This window comes from Lonchura striata, chromosome 4, assembly GCF_050655825.1.
Source record: "Lonchura striata isolate lonStrDom1 chromosome 4, ASM5065582v1, whole genome shotgun sequence".
NCBI classification, from domain to species: domain Eukaryota; kingdom Metazoa; phylum Chordata; class Aves; order Passeriformes; family Estrildidae; genus Lonchura; species Lonchura striata.
The window spans coordinates 27681904-27707690 of NC_140706.1; the positions used below are offsets into that span (position 1 = coordinate 27681904).

The 25787-nt window shown below is 40.2% G+C and overlaps 1 protein-coding gene across 10 annotated transcripts in view; it reads left to right on the forward strand.

Annotated features, from left to right (window-relative positions):
* The window catches only part of CRACD (capping protein inhibiting regulator of actin dynamics), a 127475-nt gene that overhangs the window by 78709 nt on the left and 22979 nt on the right, over nt 1-25787 (forward strand). For 8 of the 10 annotated variants that reach the window (XM_021532357.4, XM_021531955.4, XM_021532451.4 and 5 more), the window contains 2 exons: nt 11142-11307; nt 22627-22762. In XM_021532357.4, coding sequence (XP_021388032.3) covers nt 11142-11307; nt 22627-22762 — 302 coding nt within the window. The remainder of the gene's footprint in view (nt 1-11141; nt 11308-22626; nt 22763-25787) is intronic. The other 2 variants (XM_021532541.4, XM_085577889.1) reach the window with 1 other exon arrangement.

Genomic DNA, 25787 nt, shown 5'->3' on the forward strand with positions numbered 1-25787 from the left:
CAATCCACAATGCATTAAATTCCCTTGACTATAGTTATGTTTAGCCACTCTCACTAGGACATGGCACCTTGTGATTTGCCTGGCCACCTGTGTCCCCTTTGTTCTTTGTTCTGGCACATAGTAAATAGTAAATAAATTTCAGTGTGGGTAAGTGATATTTCAGAGAAAGTGCTATCTCCTTTCTCAGGGAAGTTTAATCATGCTCACTTTGTGTGGCTAAATTTGTTGTATTTCACCAGTATAATGATGATAATGCCCTGTGTTCTCAGCACAGTGAGATGACGTGTGATTAGTGTCATCAGTCACATCCTGGCCTGGCAAATCCTCGCCTGGAACCAAAACAGCATGAAAATAGGAAATGGTTTCTTCTATTTGTTCTCACTACCTAAAGGCAAGATGTTTTAAAAGGAAATATAAGGTTGTCTTAGTTCAGGAATAGAGAGAATTGTGCTTTTGTACAAAAGCCATTTTGGATTTGAATAATTTTAGGTATTTTAAAAAATGTTTAGGTTTATAAAGGCTTGAGTATCATTTCTTTATGGCTGCTTATCTCCTCTTTGATTTTGCTTCTTCATGAGCAATACATTTTATTCTAGCCTTTTAAAATAGAAGAGAGGGGGAGATTTCATTTAGCATCACAGTAGTATGATGGATATTTTTTCTATTTTGTTGTTCCAGAATTTATAAAGAACCCTTTCTTGATATTTCTATTTGGAGTAGAAATCTTACTTGGTTAACATTTAAAATAACACTGCTTCTACTTATTATAATATACTCAGTGTTAGCCAAATAACTGTGATGGCAAAATACATCTGAGTGTCCTATGAAGTGAATATTCTAAGTTTTGCAAATATCAGAAGAAATATCTCTTAGATATTTATAGGTAGGTCTAAAAGGTAAAATTTCACCAGATTTCTATATTTTCTAGTGAGTAAGTGCTTCAAGTGATGTCTCACTCTAGTTTTAATTCTGGAAAGAAAAGGCAAACCAAACACTTCAATCTTATTATTCTGTATATTTTGGTACATTGATGACAAGACAAGGAATTGAGTCAATGATAAGGTCCTTTTCTAAGCAGATCTAGTGTTTGAGAAATTTGCCAGAAATTCAACCTGAAGATATACAAAAATCACAAAAAATGTCTTACTTGCCTCTTGTCTGTGCTTGGCCTGGGTGGTGAAGACAACCCAGGCTGAGGGCTCTGGTGTGGATGCAGAAAAGCAGTTTCGTGTTCCTGGTCCTGTCTTTAATCTGCTCTTTCTGTGTAAAAGTTGTTTGAGATTTTCTTTTGTTCCACAACCTGTTGCCTATATGGGAACAGGTGATGGATAAGTGATGATGTGTGATGCTAGTATAATTAGTGACTAATACTAATGATCAGTTTAATCTCCATGGTCTGTTTATTTGCTCAAAATCTTGTTTCTGAAATTACTGGTAACAATGTTAAGTGCTGACTCAGGTGAAGATGTTTTTTTGATAGCATTCCGGTCAAGACACCATTTTCATCCTTCAGCTGATAGTGGTCTATGCTACAAAAACCAGAAATTTCTGAAAAAACTGGAAATGGCCATCCGACCCTGGTGCCCAAAAGGGAGATCCAGTGCAGACTGGAGTAAGGGAGTGCCAGCAGGAGAGGCGGCAGAGCAGCACGAGGTGTTCTCTGTGCTGTGCCAAGGTGAGGCTGTGGTCCTGGAGATGAAAGGGGAACAGGAGGAGTTACAGGTCCTGGAGATAAAAGGGGAACATGCAAGTAACTGGCTATCTTCTCCTGCTGACATGCCCAGAAGGCAAATCTTGTCCCTGAACAGCATGGAGAATGTCTCAGTGTTCTTCTGCTCTTCCTGAGGAGGATAATCTGGGTCTGTGTATGCAGTAAAAGCTGCTCCAACAATGAAAATCCAGACGTTCGTTAAATAGGAAATATCACAGACTCAAGACAGATGCCCTAAATCTTAATCTGGCCACAATTTGTGTCAATATCAGAGCATTTTTTTGTCAGAAGGAGCAAGTGAGCCTGGCAAGGTGGCTGGGAAAGGGAAGTGTGCAGCAGGAAGGTGCAGGGGGAGCAGTGAGGAGCCAAAGGTGTCCTGCCAGAGCTTTGCACAGCTCCAGGGGCAGAGATAGCTCCATGTGCGAGCACAGCGCTTCCAGGCTTTGGTGTGGAACACAGAGCAGGTTCAGCTCCTGTGCTGCTGATTGAAGCTATTTCCTGTGATATTTTGGGAATATGCCAATCTGGGGAACGAGTGCCACGATTCCTTCTGTCTACGTTGCCCAGCAGAATAAGGAAGTTGAGGTTTGGCTTCCTTCAGAAGTTAAAGAAACTTCAAGCGCTCAGCAAAACAGAACTGTTCCCAGCTCCATGCTTCTCTTCGCTCTGGTTTTCGCCATGCAAACATTTACTTTGGTCTTTGCTTTTTACCAAAGCTTGCTGGAGGATTTATGATTGCTGTGGTTTATGCAGCTCTTTTCTTAAGGTATTGTTTATTTTCTTTATTTTGCTATGCAGCTGCAAATAACAGCATGATTTAATTCTGTGAAATCAGAGATCAGCACAAGTTGTTTCAGTTATTTTAGACACATTCAGCCTGAGGTCAGATTTAGCTTGGTTTTCAGCTTGCTCAAATAAGGGGGTCTTGTGATTTGTTGCAAAAATTAGAGATGATCTTGACATTTTAGTTCTTTATATCTGGAGAGGAAAGGTAAATCTACTGCCTTCTGTTCAGCATTATAAAGTTTAATGAAGAACTTATTAAATTAATGTCCGCTTGAGTAGTTCATAATTTGTTTAGAATAAGACCCCTTTTACTCCTTTTCCATTTTATTTTATAATTCTCAGAACTTTAAAAGAAAACACATAGGCATAAAGTAATTGTTGGGGTTTCCCCTTCTCCTAATCTCCCTCCCCTTCATTTAGAGTTACATGCAGAACTATGTTGGAACTTTTTATAATGTATTTTTACTTCATCATGGAGCTGCCCTAACTCAAAAGGTATATTGATAGTTTCAATAAAATCCACTAACATCTCTTATGACTGGGGAGTAAGTAAATTCATAAAATGAAAATTTGACTCTCTCCATTTAATCTGACCTATCTAAAATATGCTAGCAGTTCATCTGAATTGCAACTTTAAAATTCATATATGTTTGTCATAGTAAAGTATATTATATAAAACGGTACAAAAGTGAAAAAAAATCACTCTGAGTATCTATGTCTGTACTGGTCTCAGTTTGTGTTAGGCACTAAAAGCAGAAATAATGAATCTGGTTTTGCATCATGACATGAAATTTTTATCCAATACAAGAAGAGAGAATTTGTTTTGTGTCATAGTGACTCAGTAATGCATTAGTTTGTTGCTCCCCTTAAAAAAAAAAAAGGAAAAAATTCCAAATCCCAATCTAAAACATATTGGATGCACCTGCTTTGTTGCAGCCTTGATTTATAAGCCCCTAGTGACCTGTTAGTCAGTGGGGTCTCCAGCCCCTGCTTGGGCAGTAACCCCTGCCACTCCCCAGAGCCCTTTCCAAAGGGGGATATTTAACTCCTGCAGCAGCACCACAGTGCTGGCTTCAATTATCCTGTAATCAGCTGGAGTGGTCACATCTGTCTTCTCACCCATTTCTAGCTGATTTGGGACACCTCAGCAATAGGACTTAAAGGAATGGGTTTGTACATAATACTTCAGCTCATTTCTATCCCAGTTATGCCAGTCCTTCAGCCATCCAGACCTTCTGGCATAGCACTCTGACTATCCTTTGAGGTCAGGATACTTCTCTGCTTTTTCTTATTGATAGAACTCAGCAGCATGCTGGTAGCCTTTCTGCCTTACCACTGAAGAGGTTTAGTGTATGAGTTTCATACTCTCTTCATGGAAATAATATTTTCTATGGTAGTTTCTGTAAGGGTGAAATGTTCCTCTTCCCACTAGTGGAAAACTGGAGGTAGTAGGGATATAAAAATGTTGACCAGTGCAATAAAGGATTTATTTAGAGCTGGAGAGGCATGAGAAACTGTTCATGTAACAAAATCCCTTGTAAGAATGATCCTATAAATTTTGAGTGTAGGATCCTGGTCTGCCAGCCTTGAGGACGTAAAAATGACCTCTGGCAGCTGGGGAGGGGCAATGGGAGTTGTTTGTCCAGTGCACGTGGTACTCCTTGGACTTTGGACTGCTCTGACATGGGGCCTCAGGGTGGTAGCTTTGCCTTAGGGAAGTTTATCTTTTCAAAGAAATTCCCTCCTGCTGAGGGACTTCCATGTTTTACCTTTTTTATTTTTTTTTCTCTGAGAAGCAAATAATGGTCCAACATCTCTTTATTGCATTGACATAAAATTTTTAAATCAGCTCTGGAAACCTCAGATAAAACCCAGCACACCAAAAGGGTCTCCCATCATTAATAACTTGAGTTAGTAAGCCTTGCACTAGTAAAACAAAGCTTTCTCTCTTCTGTTTCCTAATACTCTGTTGGTGAATCAGAAGCTATTGTGATCTCTTCCTTCCTAAAAGTCTCACATGCATCACAGCACCCAGAGCTATAATAAGCAGGTTTTATCTTATCAGGTATGCTCTGCAATGAAGCCCAGCATCTCAGGAACATCTATTGCATTTACTTAACCCTTTCTCAAATGTCCTCATGGGTATGAACTCCACCACCCATTCTTACTGTCCTCAGATATGAATTCCAACTTTTTTTACACCCTCTGGCTACTGACTGTGTAGCCAATAACTGGAGCTTTCCCCTGGAAGAAAGGAACTCTTGGGCCTCAGTAGGCTTTGCTCCTGAGGTTTATACTAATTTTCTCATACTGGCTTCCCTGATGGGAGTCTCTGCTATCCCAAACCTACCTCACACATTCCCAAAGTGAACTATCTGCTCCAAGTCTGGTTGTATTTTTTGGAGGGCAACATCTTCTCTGTCCCAAAGGTGCTGCCCAAGGAGGCAGTGTGATGGATTAAGAAGGCTGAATGTCAATGTTAAAACACAGGGTTGGATGGTTGAGGCTTTCTGACCTCTAGGGCCACTCATTGTGATGCTTGATGAAAATAGATGGTGCAGGAATACAAAGACTGGCTGAGAAGTCCTTGATTAAAAGGCAGGGAAAATAGGAGAACAGGAGCTCAGAAATGAAGGAGAATTTTGCCATAGAAAATGAGATTGAAGAAGTGGATATTTACTTAGCTCTAATTCTTCTTCTTAAGAAGAAATATTTGTCATCCAAACATTTTAAAAGTTTTATTTACTCCTCCTCTTCATTCATACGTCTTTGCTGCCCCTAAAGAGCACTGTGCCAAACCTCATGCAGTGGAGATTAAGACCTTTTACCTTCAAGAGGGTATTTCCTTGCTGTATCAAGAGAAGTGTCAAAATAGCCTTTCCTTGCTCTGGATGATAAAGCATATTATATGCTGCTTGAACATTAATAGACTCTATTATGATGATTCATAAGTGTCTCCTAACAGCTGACTGTCTCAGCTATGTATGGTTTCTGTGGAAAATATGGTCTTTGGGAGGAAGAAAAAGCACAAAATGGGCTGTTGCAGAAATGTTTTTGCTTCTGCAGATGGCAAGGGAAAATAGATGTTTCTGGAAAGTTTGTTCTTGCTGTGTTATGGATACTTTAGGTAGTATTACTAGTTTATATCAGGTAATCCAAGAATACCCCATCCTCTCTGGGACAAGGTTTGCAAGAAATAGTATCTCTTGTAAGATCACCTGATACTCTTGGAAAAACAGGCAAGCAATGCCCCACTATTTTTCCTTCGCTTTGCCTAGGTGTTTCATTAGACCATTGTGGCTACACCAATTTGATGCCTTCGATACCTCTCAATCTTGTTTTCATTTAATGTTTCTCAGGTATTGGTGTTACGTCAGGTGATACTATCCCTGTCAGCATGGGGCTATTGCACACTATCAGCTTTATGTCGGTTATATGCTAACACTAAATGTCTCACAGAGGTGAACCCATTTCTTTACATTATTAAATCTGAGCATCAGTCTTTTTTTTTTTAATGTCAGTCTTTATTCTCTGTGTGCTCTCTTAAATGTTTCCTTGGTTTTTTTTTTCATGTTTCTCCCTGATTTGTATATCTGGACTCTGTCCATCAATCAACCCCAGCTACCTATGGAAGAGAAGGCAATGGATTGAGGGCAGGTCATGAAGGTAGAAAATGTCCAGAAATCGATTTTCAGTGTGAAATCAGATATTCTACCACAGGTACAGGAGCTCACACCTATTTTAAAATATGGGAACATGGTTAAGCAGAGCAAAGCCTGCTCTCTTCCTCCTTGATCCCAAACAATTTATTTCTCTTTTCTGGAGGAGTGGAAACACTTCTCCAGGGAGCGTTGAAAATTTATCAACAAAAATGAACATCTCTGGCATCTCACAGAAATGGATGCACTGAAATGTGGAGTGTGTGGGAAAGCTGGAAGCAAGTGCCAATCCTAGTTTGTCCAGAGAAGCTCTATGCCATTAGATCAGACTAGAAAAGGGGGAGGGAAGGTAGCTTTTCTGGTGGGAACCTGAAAAGTAAAAAAGTTTTTGTAGATGCCTGGCCAACCCAGGGCTCAGCGGAGCAGTGCTTATTGTAGTGGATGCATGCCGAGTTATTTTTAAAAAAGCATCAATAATCAAACCATTAGCTTGAAATTGGGGGATTTTTTTTTAAATAGTGATACTGGCAATGTGTACCATAGCAGCCTTTTTCTGTTGCAGAGATGCAATGAGAAATGTCAGTTAACTTACCCGCTTAACAATACCTTTAAGTCCTCTTTTCCACCTTGGCTGCTGTATTGTGCCTGCAGCCCAGTTTCCCACATGTCCTCTCCCTGCCACATAGTTCCTAATGCTACATCCATATGGATTTTCATTCCCTAAATTCATTATAGAAATAGGTATTCAATTAAATAATTTTTATTCACATTAATCTCGTTTATTTCATCATATTTTATAGCCATTAAATTCACTAACAGAGAATGCATAAGTTTGGAGACAGTTCCTGTGCAATATGTCATACTATGAGAAGTGTCACAGACAGGTGCTGCATTTCATATTGTGAGCAAAAAAATTCTGCGAAATCTTTACAAACCCCATTTCAAAACTGGGGCTTGAAAAATCTTGGTCATAATAACTTAAAATCAACAATATGAATCCTGCTTCTATTTTTCCGCCCCCCCTTAACAATCATCTTTCTACCCACCAGCTGATGCATGTGCTTGGTCAGCTCTGCTCAGAGATGACCTGCCCCCCAGGTTTCCTCACCCACACTGCTGTGAGTGCCCCCAGCACTGCAGCAAATAGGAAAAGCTGCTAGGAATAAACACCCTGTTAAATGTTTAGGTGTCTCTTCTAGGATAATGTGAGTCTTTCTGTTTCTCATGTTAAGTTTGATTTGCTTGTAAACTGTTTTTCAGCTATTTTCATGGGCATTGACATCTCCTGTATCCCATTAAGTGGCATAACCTCACCCCTGCCTGTTGTCTGGAATATGCTCCTCACTCCCTTCCCAGTAGTTTAAATCTCTTCCCTCTATAATCATGGTAGTTAAGTCTTTGTTTGGCCTGTGCTTGTGTGGAGGATTCTGTGCTGTTTTTGAAGGGCGGCACAGCCTGAGAATCCCAATGGAATTGAGCAGTTTAACTGCAAGCTATTTTATGGGGAATTTTCAGCTGGCATGTCGATAAGACTTTGCCAGCTGGAGTCCAGAGCCTGTGCCTGATTTCCTGGCCATTGCACCCACCGTCAACCTTCTTGGAGAGCACAAAGAGAGACTGCGAGAGGAGAAGCTGGTCCTCTTTCTCATTGGGAGTGAGGCACCACGTGCTGCCTATGTGATGGCAATTCTCTCTGATTTAACTGGCTCTGAGTTACACACTGCATGTCTTTGTGCATCTGACAAATTATATGACAGGTTACAGATTATTCTAGTCTGCTCTGCTACTCTTCTGGTATCTGAGAAGGGAGCGCCTACCATATGTGCTGTGTTATCCTAGCTGGTGTATCCAACCTTGTTTATCTGTCGCCTTCACACCTTATGTTATTCTGTGATTCAAAACTGGTTTACTGTTAACTGTTTACAGTGATTTGAACAAGATAGGCTTGTCAAACAGACAGAAAAAAAGGTTTAATTACTCATTTCTCCTGGCCTCCTGGGGCTGGATCTGTAGGATTCCATTAAAGTGCTTAAGGAGAGAAGCAAATAGCATATGTAAACTGACTTGTTTCTTGGCTCTCCCAGCAATTGTCCTTGTTGCGAGTCGACACAGTTGAATGTCCCAACTTTAATCCTTTCCTATCCCACTTTTTTCTCAACAGTAGAGATGGACAGAAGGGATGAGCTGTGTTTGAGAACTACAGACTCAAAAGGCTTTTGTGCAGAGAATTGTATGCTGCATTGGTGATGTTTGGAATACTTTTTGTACTTGTTTTACTGTCACAGGAAGCATTTCACCGTGCAATATCATCCCACATCTTCCTCCATAAGATCTTGTGAAAAATTTACATAAACAGACTGTCTTGCAGTCAGGCACTCCCTCCTTGGAAACCCGGCAGGATGGAGAACAGCATGTTCAGCCTGTACAGGGCAGGGTGGGCTTTGGAGTGAGTCACAAAGCCTCATTTAAAGAATTCATGCTTAGTAATGTGACAGCTGTGATGATGGGTGTGCAGCAAGGAAACAGCTAAGGGACATGTTAAGTCACATGGGGAAAAGCAAATCTTGCCTGCATATAAGCATGTTGGTTTTCACCTATTTTGATGAAATGAAAGCTGTGTTGACCTGTTACATTTGTTTAACACTAGACTCAGAGTTGGTGAATCAGTACTGTAGAATTCAAGTCAATGAGGCAATTCACAGTTATATCTGAAGATCTCAAAAAGAGGAGGGGACAAGAGTAACGTGGATGAATGACATGGTGAGAGCATTTTCTAAAAAATGCTGTAGTTGAATTGATTTATGCAGTAAATTACATTAACCAGCAAAATTGGCGTCATGCAGCTCTCCCTTTTGAAGAAAGCTGAGGAAACAAGTGAGGTGAGAACTGAACAAATAGCTCTTCTACCCAGTCTTGTGTCTGGTACTGATGCTTTCTGTCCTGTATGCTCTACCATTTGATTTTTGGTGTTTTGCAGTCAGTTTCGGAAGTGCATTAAGGGTCAGAGCAGCTGTAGCCAAGAGCAATGATTTCTTTCTTTCTCTGCATTATTGCCTGCTTGTATTTTAGAGGTTTCATATAGGAATATATTCTGTTACTTATAAATATATTCTACATATATCTAAAGTCAGAACTGAGCAGCAAGCAATTGGTCTGGCTGGAGATGAAAGCTGGTCTGCTTATGGAAAACAGGGCTGGGAGACAGGTAATCTTCCATATCCTGTTTTCTCCTACACTGGTAAAACTGCTGTTCCAGTTGTTGCTTTTCTCATCTGCTTATTGTGAGTCAGTGATTCTGGACTGGAAAGTTCTGATGCTGGGCCTGAATTTGAAGTTCATAATTCAGCTTTTTATTTTTATGCTGCTATGAGGATGCCCTGATATTTTAATGAACTTGCACAAATGCTGTGTATTCTCACTGCCCAGGAAGAAGAATTACGTCTGTGTGAACTTCTATTGGGTCTGTAAAGGAAGTGCAGAATTACTATCTCTTGTGTCATTGACTTTGTACTTTCAATGTAGATATCTTACTTCATCCATAATCAGGTACAGAAAGATGAACTGCGTGTAAGTTTGATGCCACACTGGGTTCAACTTGGACTCTCTGGTTCTATGCTAGTTTGGAAACCACAGGAAGTAGGCAGGTCAAAGTACTCTTGGTCACATTTTTTCTCTCTGAAAACCCTGCAGATACTCCACCAGTGACTGCAAAGGTGTGTTACCCAGATGTAGCTTTACCCTGCTTAGGTACAGCAGAGAGGACCCTGCTTAGGTACAGCAGAGAGGAGTGTAAAACCCAAGGTGGAACTAAAGAATGTTATTGCACTACAGAAGATACTCCAGGTTTCCTGGTCAAAAGTTTCTACATGAATATACTTTGCAACTAAACCAGGGCTTTCTGCTGAGCCCCAGCCCACAGGAAGAGCAGAGCACACCGAGGCAGTGTGCATACAGCCTGCGAGAAAAGCTCATGCAGGAATGTAATTAGCTCATGAAAATATTTGTCACCAGCACAACATGATGCTTCTCAAATTAGATTATGATAGGAGGCTGAATGCTGGAGTTTAAAAAAGAAACAAACAAAGGAAAAACCCAACTACTTGTTTTAAGTAGATTTAATGCAAAATTAAGGTAAAGCCTAAGAGGCATACAGTGCTTTAACAGTTATTATGTTTTATGCATTCTCTGATTCATCCCAGCCCCGAGAAATTAACCCATTCTTGACAGTGGTTAACAAGAAAGTCACAGTACTTCTTTTTAATAGATGGGGAGATAGCAGTTGGAAGCTGCCTTTATTTTTTCCAGAAGAAAAGAGGTTACTTTTTCCTGGTTAGCTTTTTTATTTCTTGTTCCTGTCTTCATGTATGTTTTGTGGTTTTGCTGTGCTTTTTTTGGTGTTGCTTTGAAAATTTCAGTGTCTTGAGGAAGAAATGCTTGGCCAAATTCTGTCCTCAGTTACTTGTGGGAAAAAAAGTCAGAGAAGTGTATTGACTTTGCTGATATAAAGCTGGATGTTTATTGAAGTAACCCAACACAAACCAACAGAAATTGATCCTTTTCTCTTTGTTCCTTTGTAAATTGGCTTGTATAACTTGTAAACAACTAGTTATGAGGCTAAAACACAGCTGTTTGTTTTCACTTGCTTTCAATTCAAGGCAGAGGATCCAAAGGGAGGTGACCAAAGCAGTAGTTGTCTCTCGGTAAAATGGTCAAAACTGTGCTATAAAACCTAAAACGGCCGCAGCGTTACGCTCTGGCTTTGCAAAATGATCCTTTCTGTGGATCCAAGCGCTTGGCTGCAGCTCGCTAGAGCCAGGAGCAGAGGTGTGAAGGTGCTGCCTGCGCCCTGTCAGAGTGACGCGCCCGGGGCAGCGGCAGCCCGGCATTCCCATGGCGAGCGCCGGGCCGCTCCGGGCTGCAGCCTCGCTCTTTGACCCCGCTCCTGCCGCCCGCGTCCCTCAGCCGCTCTCTCCTGTCATCTGCAGACAAGAAAAAGGCAGGCAAATTCCAGCCTTTCAAGAAGCTCTTCGGCAAGAGGAAGAAAAGAGAGCCCGCCTCGGAGTGCGAGGAGCCCAAGCTGAAGCCCAGCCACTCCTTCGGCAGCATCTGCAACGGCGCCTTCTCCTCGGATGAGGAGCGCGGCGGGCTGAGGTGAGTGCCCCGCGCACGGCCGCGCTGCCTGCTTCCCACGGAGCTAACCGCATCCCCCTCTGTACTTCTGCTGCTGCGGAGCGTGTGCGTCTCTCCTTCCTCCGAACGTGACACCTCCTGCTTTAGACCTCAGAATCTCACCGCTAAAGGGGCACGTGTGCTGCTCTGCAAATCGGAAATCCCAGGGGGAAGCAGAAATGAATTTGAATCCAGCTCTGTGATTTAACACAGAGCGGAGGTATTAATGGCACTCCCGTTTTTAAAACTGGGAAAAGGGAAACCTGATCTGGCTATTATAGATACATAATTACATACATTTCTCTGCAGGGTGGTATCTTTGAGTTGGGACAGACACATCCTTTTTCACTCTATCCCAAATAATTTTTGCAGTGCAATTGTCAACAAACAGGCTGCTTTTATTTTGAACCAATTTGAATGTAGAGTAGAAGAAGGAAGAGAGGGGAGAGAAGCACCTGAAAAAAAGGTCATATTCCAATGACAATGGAGGATGACAGGACAGCATGAGAACTTTCTGTGGGGATGGTGGGAGTAAAAAACTGTATGAAGTAAACAAGTCAGCAATCTCTAACTAGGAACAGGGAAAAAAAAAAAAAAAAAAAAACAAACCCAAAAAAAGAAACAAGAAAACCCAAACAGAAAACCCCTTACCCCAATAGCAACAAAGCCCCAAGACGAGATGCACAAACTCCTAGAGTCAGTAATACCAATCTCACCTTCCAGCTGCTCATCTCAGAGAAGTTAGGTGACTCCTGATCAAAGCCTGCTGTTTTGGAAGAAAAATAACTGTTTCCATTAGGAAGTGTATCTGGAAGTGTAACAAAAAACTCAGAAAGCGTAAAAAAACTATTCCAAATTCCTCTAATTGAGAATGAAATGTATATCAGAAGCATCACTGTGGAAAGTATTTCTAATGGTGCCTATGCAAACATGATTTTTAAAAATACTTATTTGGGGGATTTTTTAGCTCTGGATTTTTATTCCATTCTGTGAAATTCCTTGAGTACTAGGTTTCCTTTTGGTTTCCTTTTGGTGTAGTATTGTACACCTCTTTTGCTCGTCCCAGCTTTTTCAGAAAATCAGTAGCCACGCTGTAGCTGGAAGTATGACTGAGCACTGTTGTGGTGCATGACCTGAGTGCACGATGCCAAGGCACTGTAGGAGGTTTTGGTGCCTTTTCCCTCAACAGCAAACTGAATGGCATCATCTCACTAGCAGGCATTTCCCACTTGGCATAGCTGAAAATGCAGTGCTGCACCCAGAAACAAACAGTGATATGGGAACCTGTACTGTTCCTCAGCAGGCACATGAAGGCTTGTTTGAGACTGTTAAATGTTTGCATTTTTAAACCTATTAATTTTTCTAATTAATGAAAGCATTAAAAGTAAGCTTCTGGTGGAAAAATCAGATGGTACAATTTAAATCTGAGGGGATTATTAAATGTAAAGGGTTCCATGTCTCAAGTGGACCATTTCTTTCTGTGATTCCTCAGAGGTTTTAGCCTGTTAGAAATACTCAGTCAAAGCTCTGTTTTTCCTGACAGGTTTCATAGTGGAAAGGTGGGTGGGATTTGACGATAATTTTCAGTTTGCAGGTAGTTTTTGCCATGTTTTTTACTCATTTTACAACAAGCATAGGTGTTCAGTGCACTGCATTTGATTGCTTTGAGAGCTTAGTTTTGCCACTCCAGTCTGTTTTCAACATCTTCCATCCGTTATATTTTTTAGTCTTTACTGTAATTTCAAACATTTATGGATTGAGTGCAGAGATAGGCTGTCTAACTAAAATAATACACATCGCTGTTTACAAGTTTACTAACAAATTGCATTGCCATACTTTCCACTTTTCATACAGAAATAGACTAGATCAAATACAAATAACTAGTAGAATATTTACATAAGTAAAATCCTGAGAAGTATTGTAAAACCATTTGCTTCAAATTCTTTAAGAAAGTACAATAACCGTATAGTAAAAAAAGGGTAATAAAAGTTCCAATGCTGTAATAAAAGCTCAGGGATGTTCCCATTCCTTTAATAAGGTATATTTCTTTCTCAACTTGCAATGTACATGAATTTATTATCTACAAAAGTGTCCTGTGGACATTTAGCTTTGTTTTGGGGAGAGGAGATTGTTGTTTTGAAAATATTTTGAGGGAGGAAGCTGCTTCAGGAAAGTAGAGACAAGCAAATGAATGTGTGTAGGCTAAAGAAGACAACTGTATTGCTTCCAAGGCCTAAGCTAGTATTTCACCTAGTGCTGTATTGGCTTACAAGCCTGCTCACAGCTAACACCTGAATCTCTAATGGAGACTGTGCTGACTGGCTGATGCAGACGTGCCTGGAGCAGAGCAATTTAGGTAATCTACATATGGTGTAGATTGACTAGCTGAGTTGGAAGCAGCCTGAGATATCTGCCTGTCCATCCTTTCTTACATCCTGGATTCATCAGATGCAAATAACTTGCTTAGTATCCTGATGTATGCACACTTCAGCCTCTGAATTTATCTATGTTATTTTGCAATACCCAGGTGGGAAGTTTCCTTATGCAGTTTGTCTTGCTCTATCTGGAATTCCTTTCCTGTTTCTATGTTGCCCTTCTTGAATTTACAAAGTTAAAACTGTATTCATCAACTTTCTGTCCTAACCATAAGGACTGGGAGATAGAAGTACTGACTACAACAAATCTCCACAAGTTTGTGGAGCTTCATGAAGTCTCCAGAAGCTTCTGTTCTGAGGCTGTGATTTGGCACATTAAAAGACTTTATATTTGTCTTTTTGGTCACAGTTGACAAATGCTCAACTTCTGAGCAAGCATTGTGAAGACAGACCTGAAAGGGTATCTGTGCAGTTTGTCATTCTGGCTTGATGCGCAGAGGCAGTGGGGAATTAAATTTCTCTTATTGGGGGTACAGTAGAATACCGTTCCTAAGGCTGAATGAAGTATTTCAAAGGACCTGGAATTAGACCTGTCAGGTGTTTAGGACTCAACTGTGACAGCATTGACCTTCCAGGAAAAAAGTCTCTGAGCAAACTGCAGTGTCTTGGCAGTGACTTCTGCAGAAATGGGACCCCTTTACTTGTAGTATTGGGCAGTTCTGTGTGGAGCAACCTAGATCAACAGTAAAAAGTGATCTGTCTACCCACTTGGAGTTTCAAAGAGCTCCCAAGAAGCTTTCTCTCTGTCACACACTGGATATCTTTTTTCCTGTGTATTAACTGTATTTCTGCAATTGGCATTTGCCAGTCCTGATTTCCTTTCTAAGTGCCTCATTTTGAGTGCCTTGTTGCTGTGGTATTTGGTGTCCACCTTCTTCTGAAGACTTCATCTTACCAGAGTTCTGATCTAAGCAAGTATCTCTTCAAGCCCAAGCAGAGCAAAGCAACATAGGGACATTGTAATGAATTTCATTTTAGAAAAAAAACAAGCTTGGATTTTCCTTACTTTTGTCAGTTGACATGCAAACACCTGGAAAAAGTTTGTTATTTCTGGGTTATGAGGTGTGTTCAGGATGTTCCAGGACAGAAAAGGTTATGGGTGCAGTTTTCCATTTGCATGGCTTTTTAAAATAAATTTTATTACAGGCTTTGGTGAAATTAGAGTTGTTTCTCCCTTTTTGTAATTTATATTGCAGCCGAGTAGCACAGAAATAGGAGCCACAACCACCCTATAAATGGTCATTTCTGATGTGTACTCAGCACCTGGCCAGAGCAGAGGAGAAGGGAAAGCCTTCTTGGAGTGGTTCCTGGTGTCTTAAGAGAACATAGGGCTAACATCACACTCAGTATTTCTGCTGACCTTAGTTTTTCTTGACACCTCAACTCTTGACTTCCTCCTTTCTGTCATGAGCTTGCTGAAATCTTTGTGCTCCAGAAGATTTCTTCTCAGGTGTGTGATCTGGGACATTTTACTACTTGCTCCAATTTTATCACTTAGTAGAAATTTGCAGTAAATGCCTTTAGCTTGCCTTTTGTTTTTCCAGCTGCTACTTGAGAGCTAAGCTGCCTGTATTTTGTATATGATCCTGAGAGCCCTTCAGTGTTTCTTCAAGTCCTGACATTTTATATCAGATGCTGCTCTGTTTCACCTTTTTAACTTGTCTTTTGTCCTCAGCCCTGACTATGACCAGCTTCATTTTCACCTTAGTAATCCTAGAACCATTTTTACTCTGGTCTTCACTTCTATCACATAGGCTGTCTTGCTGTATTCTCCTGGAAGGTTAGGCTGTCTCACTGCCCACTTGTCCTCTCTTTTGCTTCCCTTTTGCATGTTTTTGTTGCACTCCCCCTCCTAATCATCATGTATTTAATTTCCTTTCAGATTCTGCATGGCAAATGTAATTTTCAGCAGCTGGTGACATCTAGGGCTGGGCTCTGAATAAAACAGATTTGTCACCCATAATAAAATGTACTGTCTTATTTCCTCTTCCTTTCCTTCCTTATTAGCTAAATGCAGTTTCTATATAACAACTATTCCTGCCAAGGCTAGTGTAGACTTTTCACTTCCTTTTCTGTACATTTTGCCGTATTTCATGGCAAATTTTGCAAAAACAGGTGCTGCTATTTGACAAAATAGTGTCACATGCAGTGGATTGCCAGGTCAAATGTGAAAGCTTGACCATTTAGAGCCCTGTTCCTTTTATTAGTCTGCATAGTTTTATGCTAACTGGTGAATTAGTCACATCCTCAAGCTGCATTAGGAGCCACTTGCAGAATTACTGTAAACCAGGGTCATACTTTTCTTTGCACATGCTGACACTTTCTGAAAGTAGACAATTAATGGATAATTACATAAAATTCATTTGTTGAGAACTACGTAGTCCCATCCAATTATCTTCTTGTCAGGCAGCAGCAAAGGCAGAGCCACCTCTTCAGGGAAGGCAAGCCAGACACAAAGGGGTCCCACAGCAGGAGGGTCCATGGTCATGCTGCAGGTCTATAGCTGAGAAGGCAGGGCCAAGGGCAAGCCAGGAAAATGGGCTGCAAACTGAGCTCTGGATCAAAGGGCTTCATGGCCAGGCACAGTTTTGTCTGAGCTGCAGACCAGCACTTCTCCAGCATGGCTCAGGCAGGGACCAAAGCCTCAAGTGTGATCTTAAATAGAACTCCTGGACCCGTGTGTGCAGGTGGAAACTCCAGATGAGGCTGATCAGGGACATTAGAGCTTGTTAGTGCACTCAAGGCCTTGATATTGCCCATGGTTAATTTTTATGCCCCTAATTATAATAATTTTAGTTATTATTATTTAGTTATTATTAGCATGGTGCATCAGATACTTAAAGCTAGGCTTGATCTCTACTTCTAAGAAAAATAAAATTACGGTAAATTTCCAGGTTCCAGGTCCCTTGATGACACCAGACTGGAGCTTTGTATTAAGATAATGCTGTGTGGTATCTTTGAAGAGAGCAGGGCTACTCTGAGCCTGGCTGCACAACTGATCGTGGGCATCAGTGGGACTCAGATGGATCATAACAGGGGACTGTGCCATTTTCCCAGGGTTAGTGCCCTGAAATTCAGTGGTTCCTGAAGGTGATATGAATATATAGTTAGAATAAATGCAGAAATGATCTCTAAGTTTACTTCATGAAAAAGATTCCCCATTGAAAAAGCTTTTCTTTTGTCTGTTCAGACTGTGAGGCCCATGTTTGTGGGTTTGTTAATGCAATGAAGTCATGTGCTGTCTGAGCACAGCTCTAACTCAGAATCATGTTGCAGCATGAACAATATTCCCCATACAGACGTGAGTTAGGACCAAAACTCTCCTTCCAGCAGATGAAAAAGAGGACACTAAAAATACAGCTCAGAATTAAATCCATTTTCCTCTATTACAGTATTAATGAATCTCTGGAATGACTAGAAAATGCAATTTATGTTTTTCATCTCTAGCTGCCCTGGAGATATTAATGGGAGATGCAAAATGTTGAATCAGATTTCTTTTCTAAAACAAAACATCAAGTAGAGGCAACCCATGACTGCACTTGTCATTTCCCTCAAGCAATATTCTGGGAAATGGTTCTCAGTTTCCTTTGAAGAGATTATATGAAGGGTCAATACCTGGCTAAACCAAATTAGTTCTTGCTTTGCATGCTTTTTAAGTTTTTTATTGTTTAAAAATGGCTTTATGGTGAAAAGTTGACTTTGATCTTTAACGATTACAGAATTGGTTTCTAATGGAAATCTAAAAGAGTGAAAGTCATGAGACTCTGGTTTTTTTGGACTTGGGCTCTACAAACATAAAAGAACAGAACAACTCATTCTTTCCCTTTATTTTCCAGTTTCTATTTCTAACTCTTTAATATCAGAGTGGGAGGAACATTTATGACACACCAAAGAGGCAACTGGTGGTGTGAGATTTCTGTAATGCAGTAATGCATCAGCATGGGATTATATAAGAGTTGAGGTCTCAATATTCCTTTCTGGAAAAGGTTCCCCTTTTTAAAGGATCACACATTTGTCTTAAGGAGAAGAAACAGCTCTGGAGAAAAATGGCCTCTAAAAACATCACAGCCACCAGGGTCCATACAATAATGTATTCTGTGCGTAAGTGTCCCTGCACATGCTCTGATGTAGTTAAGGGTGCAGTCCCACATCAGGAAATGTTGATTGGTGTCTGGGTCTTTCCAACAGCTCCCTGGATATGCAGCTAGCATGGAAACTTGTGTCAGGATTTGCTCAGCCAAACCAGGAATTTGTGTGGATTTTTGAGTTCTGATGTTTCGGGGGATTTTTTTTTTTTTTTTTAACTTGGTTGTTTGCTATTTTGTTACCAGACCATTTCTCTGAATTATTTCATGTGAACAATGATCACTAATAAGGCACAAAAGAGGTGATGGGAATACATGGAGAGGAGGATAAAGAGAGTGTGATACCTCACCTAGTCTTAAGGTACCTAGAACTGATAGAAAATCACATCCTAAATAGATCCATAGCAGTGGATGGCTGAGAGAGGGTCCAAAGAGGGTCTCTGTTGCATTTCATAGGAGAGGAGCGAGACTTCCTGTAGGCTCAGAGTGGTCCCATTCTATTGTGGGAGATTTATTTCACATCTCCTAGTTTCTTAGCACACACAGACATCTCAGCAAGAATGAGTAATGGATAAAGAGCAAATGGAATTTAACTTTGCTCTCAGGATGAAAAAATTAGTTTTGAAAATTTGTGTATTGCAATTGAAATTGGAACATGATATTTGGGTTGCAACACATCTTCAGAGAGAACATGTTCAAGGATTTGTTAAAATTGCTTTGTATTTTGATATAGCACATCCATAATTAATGTAATTTAGTCAGGTTTGTGAAAGTGAGTCAGATGATGATTCAACTATTTTCAGTACAAACAGCCTCTGAAGTGTCATCACAGGAATTATCAACAGAAGTGCTCATTAACTGATGTCCCTGTTTTCCTACATCCCTTGGAAGTTATATGGAAGTTTGAAACTGTAATAGCTTCAGCCATGCCTATGACTGTAGCCCATATCTCTGTCATGCTGTGAATTTGTTGAAATCCACTCCTGATATTGACATTCCTGATATTCCTTTTAACTGAAGAGAGAACAGTTTGTAAATGTGGATCGTGAGGATGATATTGTATAAAGACTTCTGAGAAAACTTCAGAGATGGGTGGCAGCAAAGGAAACTCAATTATTCATACTGTATTATGACTTAAAACACATTCAGTCTTTCCAAAAGTAGAACATGATCAAAGTGAAAAATACAGTGGAAAAAGGACCTTTGTGATATAATCTGTCAAATTCACAACTGGAAAATGTGAAAGGACTGTGGACTCCAAGGGAGTAAAATAAAAAGCCTTTCAGAAAGTACGAGTAGCTTGGAAATCACCTTAACTGCTATTTAAACTTGCCTGTAAAAGAAACTAGGTTACTACAATGTGTGAATATTTTTTTTCCAATGTTCTTTAGCCTACATAGATATTTAAACAAAATTCTTAAACTATTTTTACCAGCTGTTGGACATGTGGCTAGCAGAATTGCTGATTCATCCACTTCTTAAATATTCAGCAAATTTGCAAAGCATTTCAAAGGGATAGACTAGACAGCAGCCTGGCATTAATTCACCGTGGGGTTTTTTGTGACTGTTTCATGTGTTCTGACAATTTGGAATATGTTTAATTACCAAATCAACAAGAAAACAAAAATGGAAACAAAACCTTTCAGATATGCTTGTCCTCAGCTCTATGAAACAAAAATGTGTGTGCCTTGTAACGAGGGGGAAGAGAGAGAGCAGTTGGTGTCTGGGAGAATGCTGGACATGCTGTAAATGCTTCACATGGTCCTAACCTGCCACTGGTACCATTGTGTCAAAGTCAGGGTTGGGTTTTCAGTGGTGATGTACTTGTGCTTGCAGGTCACATGGAGCTGCCAAGCTGCTTCATGTGACCTGGCGTTCCCAAAAGAAGCTTTAAATTAAATTTTGACAAGTTTGTAGGCAGGCAGAGAGACTAGATTCCTAAAAGAGTCCTTAGCTCTGCAGCAGGGTGGGGAAGATTTTCACTCACAGCCATGTCCCGGGCAGTCCACCAGAACTGACTTCAGCAGTTGCTCTTTTCTTCCACTTCAGAGATCCAGGTTTTATCGGGCAATTCCTACAGTCAGAGTATTCCTGCCATTGGTCAACTGCAGTTCTGGGGTCTGACATGCTGGCAAATTCTCTTTAGTTTTAAAGTTGCAGGTTGGCTGCTCCCAACTTCAATATTAACAATTCATTAGTAAGGTCAAGAACTACTTCCAAACAAGCCACTCAGCTCTTTGGTGCCTGAATTGCAACCCTTGCCTACTAATTAGTTGTAACAAACAACACAAATATACATGAGGTGACTGATTTTAAGTGTAAGAAATTCAACCCACTGGACAGCAAAAGGGGTGAATGGTGTTATATGCACAGTGAGTAGCTGTGAGACAAAGCCACAGGTATCTGAGCCACAGCATAGCTGGAAAAATATTTGAGAAAGGATCCTCTCTGGAGAACAATATGACCTGGACTATGCATTCTCAGCAGATCTCTCAGCTCAAAGGTAAATAGCAAACAACCAATTCCCACTGGCCTTGCCTTCTGCACCTGCAGCAGGCTCACACACTGAGCAGAGCAAATGCAGGAGGGGTTCCCGTGGGCTGGTTTGTCAAATCTTGCATGTGCCTTTCCCACCTTGTTGAATGCAATGCTGGAGCTTCCAGTTCAAACAGACCTACACTATTCTATGAGAAAGGCCAAATTTCACTCTGTTTCATGTCAAACTATTCATTTCCAGGCCTGCTAGGAATTTGTCTCTGTGCAAGAGACACTTCTCACATTGTGGTTCACTGGTTGACTCCTGGCTGGCCAAGCAAGGTAGAGGTATTTCAGTGCTATGCAATTTTCCCACAGCTCTGTGTACAGACTGAGTCACAGTGATTCAGTATAGAAACCTTTTTAGAAGCAGGTTTAAAAATATAATTTTATGATTTATCTAATCAAAGGAAAGTTTCTAAAAGAAACATTTATGGTGTACTACATCTAACAGCCAGAGGCAACTGAGATGCGGGTTTTATAAAAAAAATCATCTAATATTGAATACAGCATCAGTTAAATATTCCTCTTCTTCCATGGCTAAAAGTGTTGTGGAATATTGATCAACTCTTTGCCTGATTGTGTGTTGGTTTCAAATTAAACATGTTTCTCAAATATTAATCTGGATGAAGACTAATTTTTCAGTTAGTCTGTGATCGTATGGAAGATGAAATGATTCAGAGAACTGTGTGTGTTCTCCCTCCAAAATTGGATTGATTATTTTGTGAGTGCAAAAGTATTTTCTATATAAATGAGAGGGAGAGGGTTTGGGAGAATTTTTATTTGCAGGTTGCCTCTAAGATATTCTGTTATAAAAGTCAAGAATAATCTATCATCTAATCAGTTTCAACAGGGTTATGTAACCTTATATGACACTCTTCCTTTGTAAGAAAAGATTATTGTTTTTACTTAAAATACCTCAGGGAAAAATGAGATGAAAATATAATAAATGCATTCCCAAATTATTTGTTTCCAAAGTATGAATAGAAATATCTTGAACACTTCATGAACAATTAGCACATTTTAAAAGGCAGAAAAGATAATATACTGATCATAAATATGGGAAACTTAATTTTCTTGTTCTTTGATTTACATCTCTCTCTGGAAATATCATCTTCCTTGTTTTGCTGAAATATTTATTTATAATGTTTTTTATCATATGTAAAAGGTTATGCTGGATAGATCTCTATCAAAACTATATTTTTTTCCCTCCAGATTGTTTCCTGAAATTCTAAGTGTGTTCTATATGGTTGCCAACAGGTTATTAAAAGGAGAGATTTAGGACCTCACAGTTATTCTGTTTTTTCAAATTATGGCTTTTATCATGATTATGGGTTATGGGCTTTTTGCTTACCGTGGAATATCCTAGGTGAGACAAAACATGACTTTTAAACAGATACATTTTTCCCTCAGTGTGCCTCCAGAACCACTAGCCCTTTTCTTTTTTTTAAATTCTAAATTCTCTTACAATTAAATTTATTAGAACAATTTCTGGTAAATAAAACCCCTCTTTGTTTCACGCCTCTGCCTGTGGACTTCAGTCAGAACCATATAACAGGTTCATGTGTGACACGCCCTCCTCCTTGGCCGCAGTGTTCAGTTTAGCAGGAACACATGGGCATTTTTTGCTCTTTGTGGCTAAACAAGGACACACATCTTGGTGCAACAAGCTTCTTAGCAGTCTGGGGCTTTGGTTATAACCTTTTATTGTCAGTGTGATCATGCTCATGGACATAGGAAGTGCTGAGTAAACAGCTAAGGGAGATGGCTCTATAAAAGTAGCCTCCTGCACTGTAACACCTCTTTTTGTGTTACAAAGAGCTCCCTTTGCTTGGCACCTGCTCTTTACTTTGACCAGGAGCGACAGCGTGTCACTCCCAGGCAGTGGCACTAAGCATGGATGCACTTTCTTAGATATGCAGTCTGGCAATGTGTGCATCATCACCACGAGTCTGTATCCTGAAAGTAACAGTTAGATTTGAGACTTACAAGCAAAATCAGTTGAACTTCTCAACACTCCTATTAAAAACACCCAACTCTAGGTCCTTCCAAGGAGGGAGGCTGTGTATAAATTAATTGTGCTCCTCCATTAAACTTTTGAAAACCAAAAGTGTTGGGATACCCCTCCTCTGAGAATACACAAAGGTTTTACGTAGAAGGGGAAAAAATCCATGCAGGACAACTATGATATGAAGAGCCACTCTCATAAATTAGTACTTACTTACTTGTTGATTTTTTTTTAACAGATCCTCCCATTATTCTATGGGCAGTCGAGCTTTTTCCCATGACAGTATTTTCATACCTGATGGGAGAACAGAGGGTGAACAGGCCATTCAAGCAATGTCACAGGAGAACGTTTTAGGGAAAGTCAAAATTCTTCAGGTAAGAAATTGCAAGTGGGAAAAATATGTAAAATGTGGTGGGAAATGGTCTCCAGAACATGTTCAATGTGCACAGAGATAGGTTGTTTTCCTATAAACTTATGACAGTTTCTCACCCATTTTAAGTTCTCTGGCAAAAGGCCGTTGTAAGTAATTCAAATAATCCGCAGAACTTCCAGGTATTGGTCTTGAAAGGTACAGCAATGATGCTGTAAACATATCTGCAGAAACGTCTGCACCTGTGGGACTCATCTGAATTGAAGCAATGATTTTGGTGTGTCCTGATCTGTATGCCTATGTCCTACAAATGTGCTAATGAGAGGAAAAAATGAAGGCAGTGCTGGGGGCAGGGAATGGTATGCAGAGTGAGACTTCCTTGCAAAGCCAATTTAATTACATGTTTATATGTATTATTTTTTTTTCTCCTTTTTCTCACTGCACTTTCAATGGTTTCCATGGAGGGTGGACTTGTTTATCTCTCCAAAGCATAAACAACATATTTGGGTATTTGCTTCTAAAGAGCTTTATATGATCCACTTTCCCGTCTTTTCCAGAACTCTCTCTCATTAGTGCTCAAACTAATTTATTGCTTTACTTTCTGTATATCTGTAAGATTCCCTGCTTTACGCCTTTCTAGACCTTGCGAGAGCTGTCCTTCAGACAAATGTTGCACTTTATTGCTCAGGATGCTGACATCCTGTCAAAATGCTGATGCATTTTTAATGCTGTGCAAGTACTGTTACCCCGAAGATAACTAGCAAAATACCATTGATTTCTCTTACCTCTAAGTCTACCCATGATCCATCTTTTCTGGTGAATGAGAGATCCTGAAATTAGACAGCTCTGACCTTCAGGATGGAATTGTTCCTGCCTCCTGCCCGGTGCTGTCAGCAGACAGAGCACCTGCACAGTGCTAGCCATGCTGACTGTGGATGAGCTCTGAAGTAGAAACTACACTAGGACATCTCCAATTCCTCTGTGCTGGTTTTTCAGCTTAAATTTCCCTGGGTCAGGTAGATTCAGTGCATTCTATTTTCCAGGCTGGAAACCATTATATTTCAAATGACTACTGACTCAGGGTAAAGACCTGAGGTATGTGGGCCTGTCCTGCAATGTCCTACAAAGCCACCAACTCTTTCAAGGAGCTGTGTCCTTCTTATCAATTGGATTTGTTTTCTTGGTTTCTTCCTGGTTTCTTCATAGCTTTTCTCTGAATAACTTTTCATTTCCAGAGGTGTTTTCCCTCATATCAAAACTCAGCTTAAAATTCTCAACGGAAATTAGTGTCTTTGCTAAACTAAGCCACCTGAGAAAAAGTATAGTTAATGCAGTTGGTAACAGCCCTGCTCACTAAGCAACTGCTAAATCAAGAAAATTACATCAAAATGTCACCCTTGAAAGTCACTAAATAAATAGCCAGTGGTACTCTCTTGCTCATATGAACTTTGCATAAGCCTTTTTTTAGTGTGGTTAATTGCATGTATTTTAAGGGACAATATTGTTTCAGCTGCTTGATGAAAAGAATGTGCTTGCCTTTTTATTTAAAATTGAATGATGGTAGTTCATTTTTGTCATTTTAGTGTAGCTGGAACTCAGCCTGTAACATACCAGATTCATTTTTCAACTCTGAAAAATGGTGAGAGCCACTTATTCATTCAGAAAAGGAATGCATAAGGAATGCAAATGACACTCTTATGTATTTACATGTCCACACAGAACAGTCACACATTCATCTAAATGTCCATGGATTTTTTTTTTTGCAAACCCATGGAAAGCCTCCCTGTAATAAGCCCAGGAGCCACTTCTTGTATCTTCAAAAATTGCTGCACACCATGCAACTTTTCCTATTTCTGTAGCCATGATTTCTTGATTTCTGCAACTGTTCCCTGAGTTTTAGGAAAAAGTCATGTCAAAATCCCATTGCACATTTCAAATTGACCTTAGAGTTGAGTCTTAGGTCTGATGAGATATTTGGACTATCATTCCTGTTTGAAGGTTTTATGCGCTCAATACCCCATCCTTTTTTCCCTGCTATTTTATGAGCCAGTGTTTGCTATGTGATTTTGCAGTCACAGAAAATGTTGATGCTCTGTCTCCTGATAACAGAAGCTTCTATCTACTCTGAAATCTCTTTCTGCAAGCTAACTCAAGCTGGGAACATGTGTATTTCTTAAAGCAGTAGATTAAGAGGAGACAGTCCTACTTCTGAAGAGCACTCTGCTCCCTAAGGCAATTCTGTGGCCAGCCACCAGCATTACTGTGGCTTTGCCAGGCTTGTATGTCAGGGTGGAAGCACAGCACTTCCAGTTTCCATTTACCTGGCAAGGTACTCTTCAGTAAAGAATTGCTGCCAGGATTCCATACCTCATGCTGACTCTAAACTTGCTGCATTCCAAATGGAGACCAAAAGCTCTGCAGATTTTAACCCTTTTCAGGATTTTTTTTTGGAGGTAGTACAGAAAATGTTCCTGGAAAACTTAAGTCTTTTTCTGGAAAAGTCCCTGTGCTTACAAACCTAAGAGACAGCATGGTGAAATGGGTTTTGAAGTCAGAATAGCAGTGCAAGCCATTTAATACTGATGGTGCTGGATCTCATTCTGGGGATGACCCAAGTGTTTCTTCCTTCTTGCCTTGCATTTCTGCTGACTTCAGAGTGTTGATGAACCCACAAAAAGTGTTGTGTAATAGTGCAAACTCCATAGTAATCTGGGCAGCTGGCCAGCTCGTGCACTGGTTGAACTGCTTATTGTGGGAATTCTCTCTTTTTAATTATACATGAAAAGTAAATTACTTCTTTCTGGAATTGCTCTCATTTGGTTTTATTGATTTTCAGATTGGCAGTATTCATCTTATCATGCTTTCTGTAAATGGATTTGGTCACGTTCAAAGGTTTTACTGTATGCTAGAACTCAGACTGAGAAAAGCCAGACCTCTCATAAACCTCCAGCAGCCCTTTTGTATCCTGAAGTTATTTGATGTTGGCTGAAGCCATTTGGTGTTGTAAAAGCAGTATTTTCCTTGTCCTT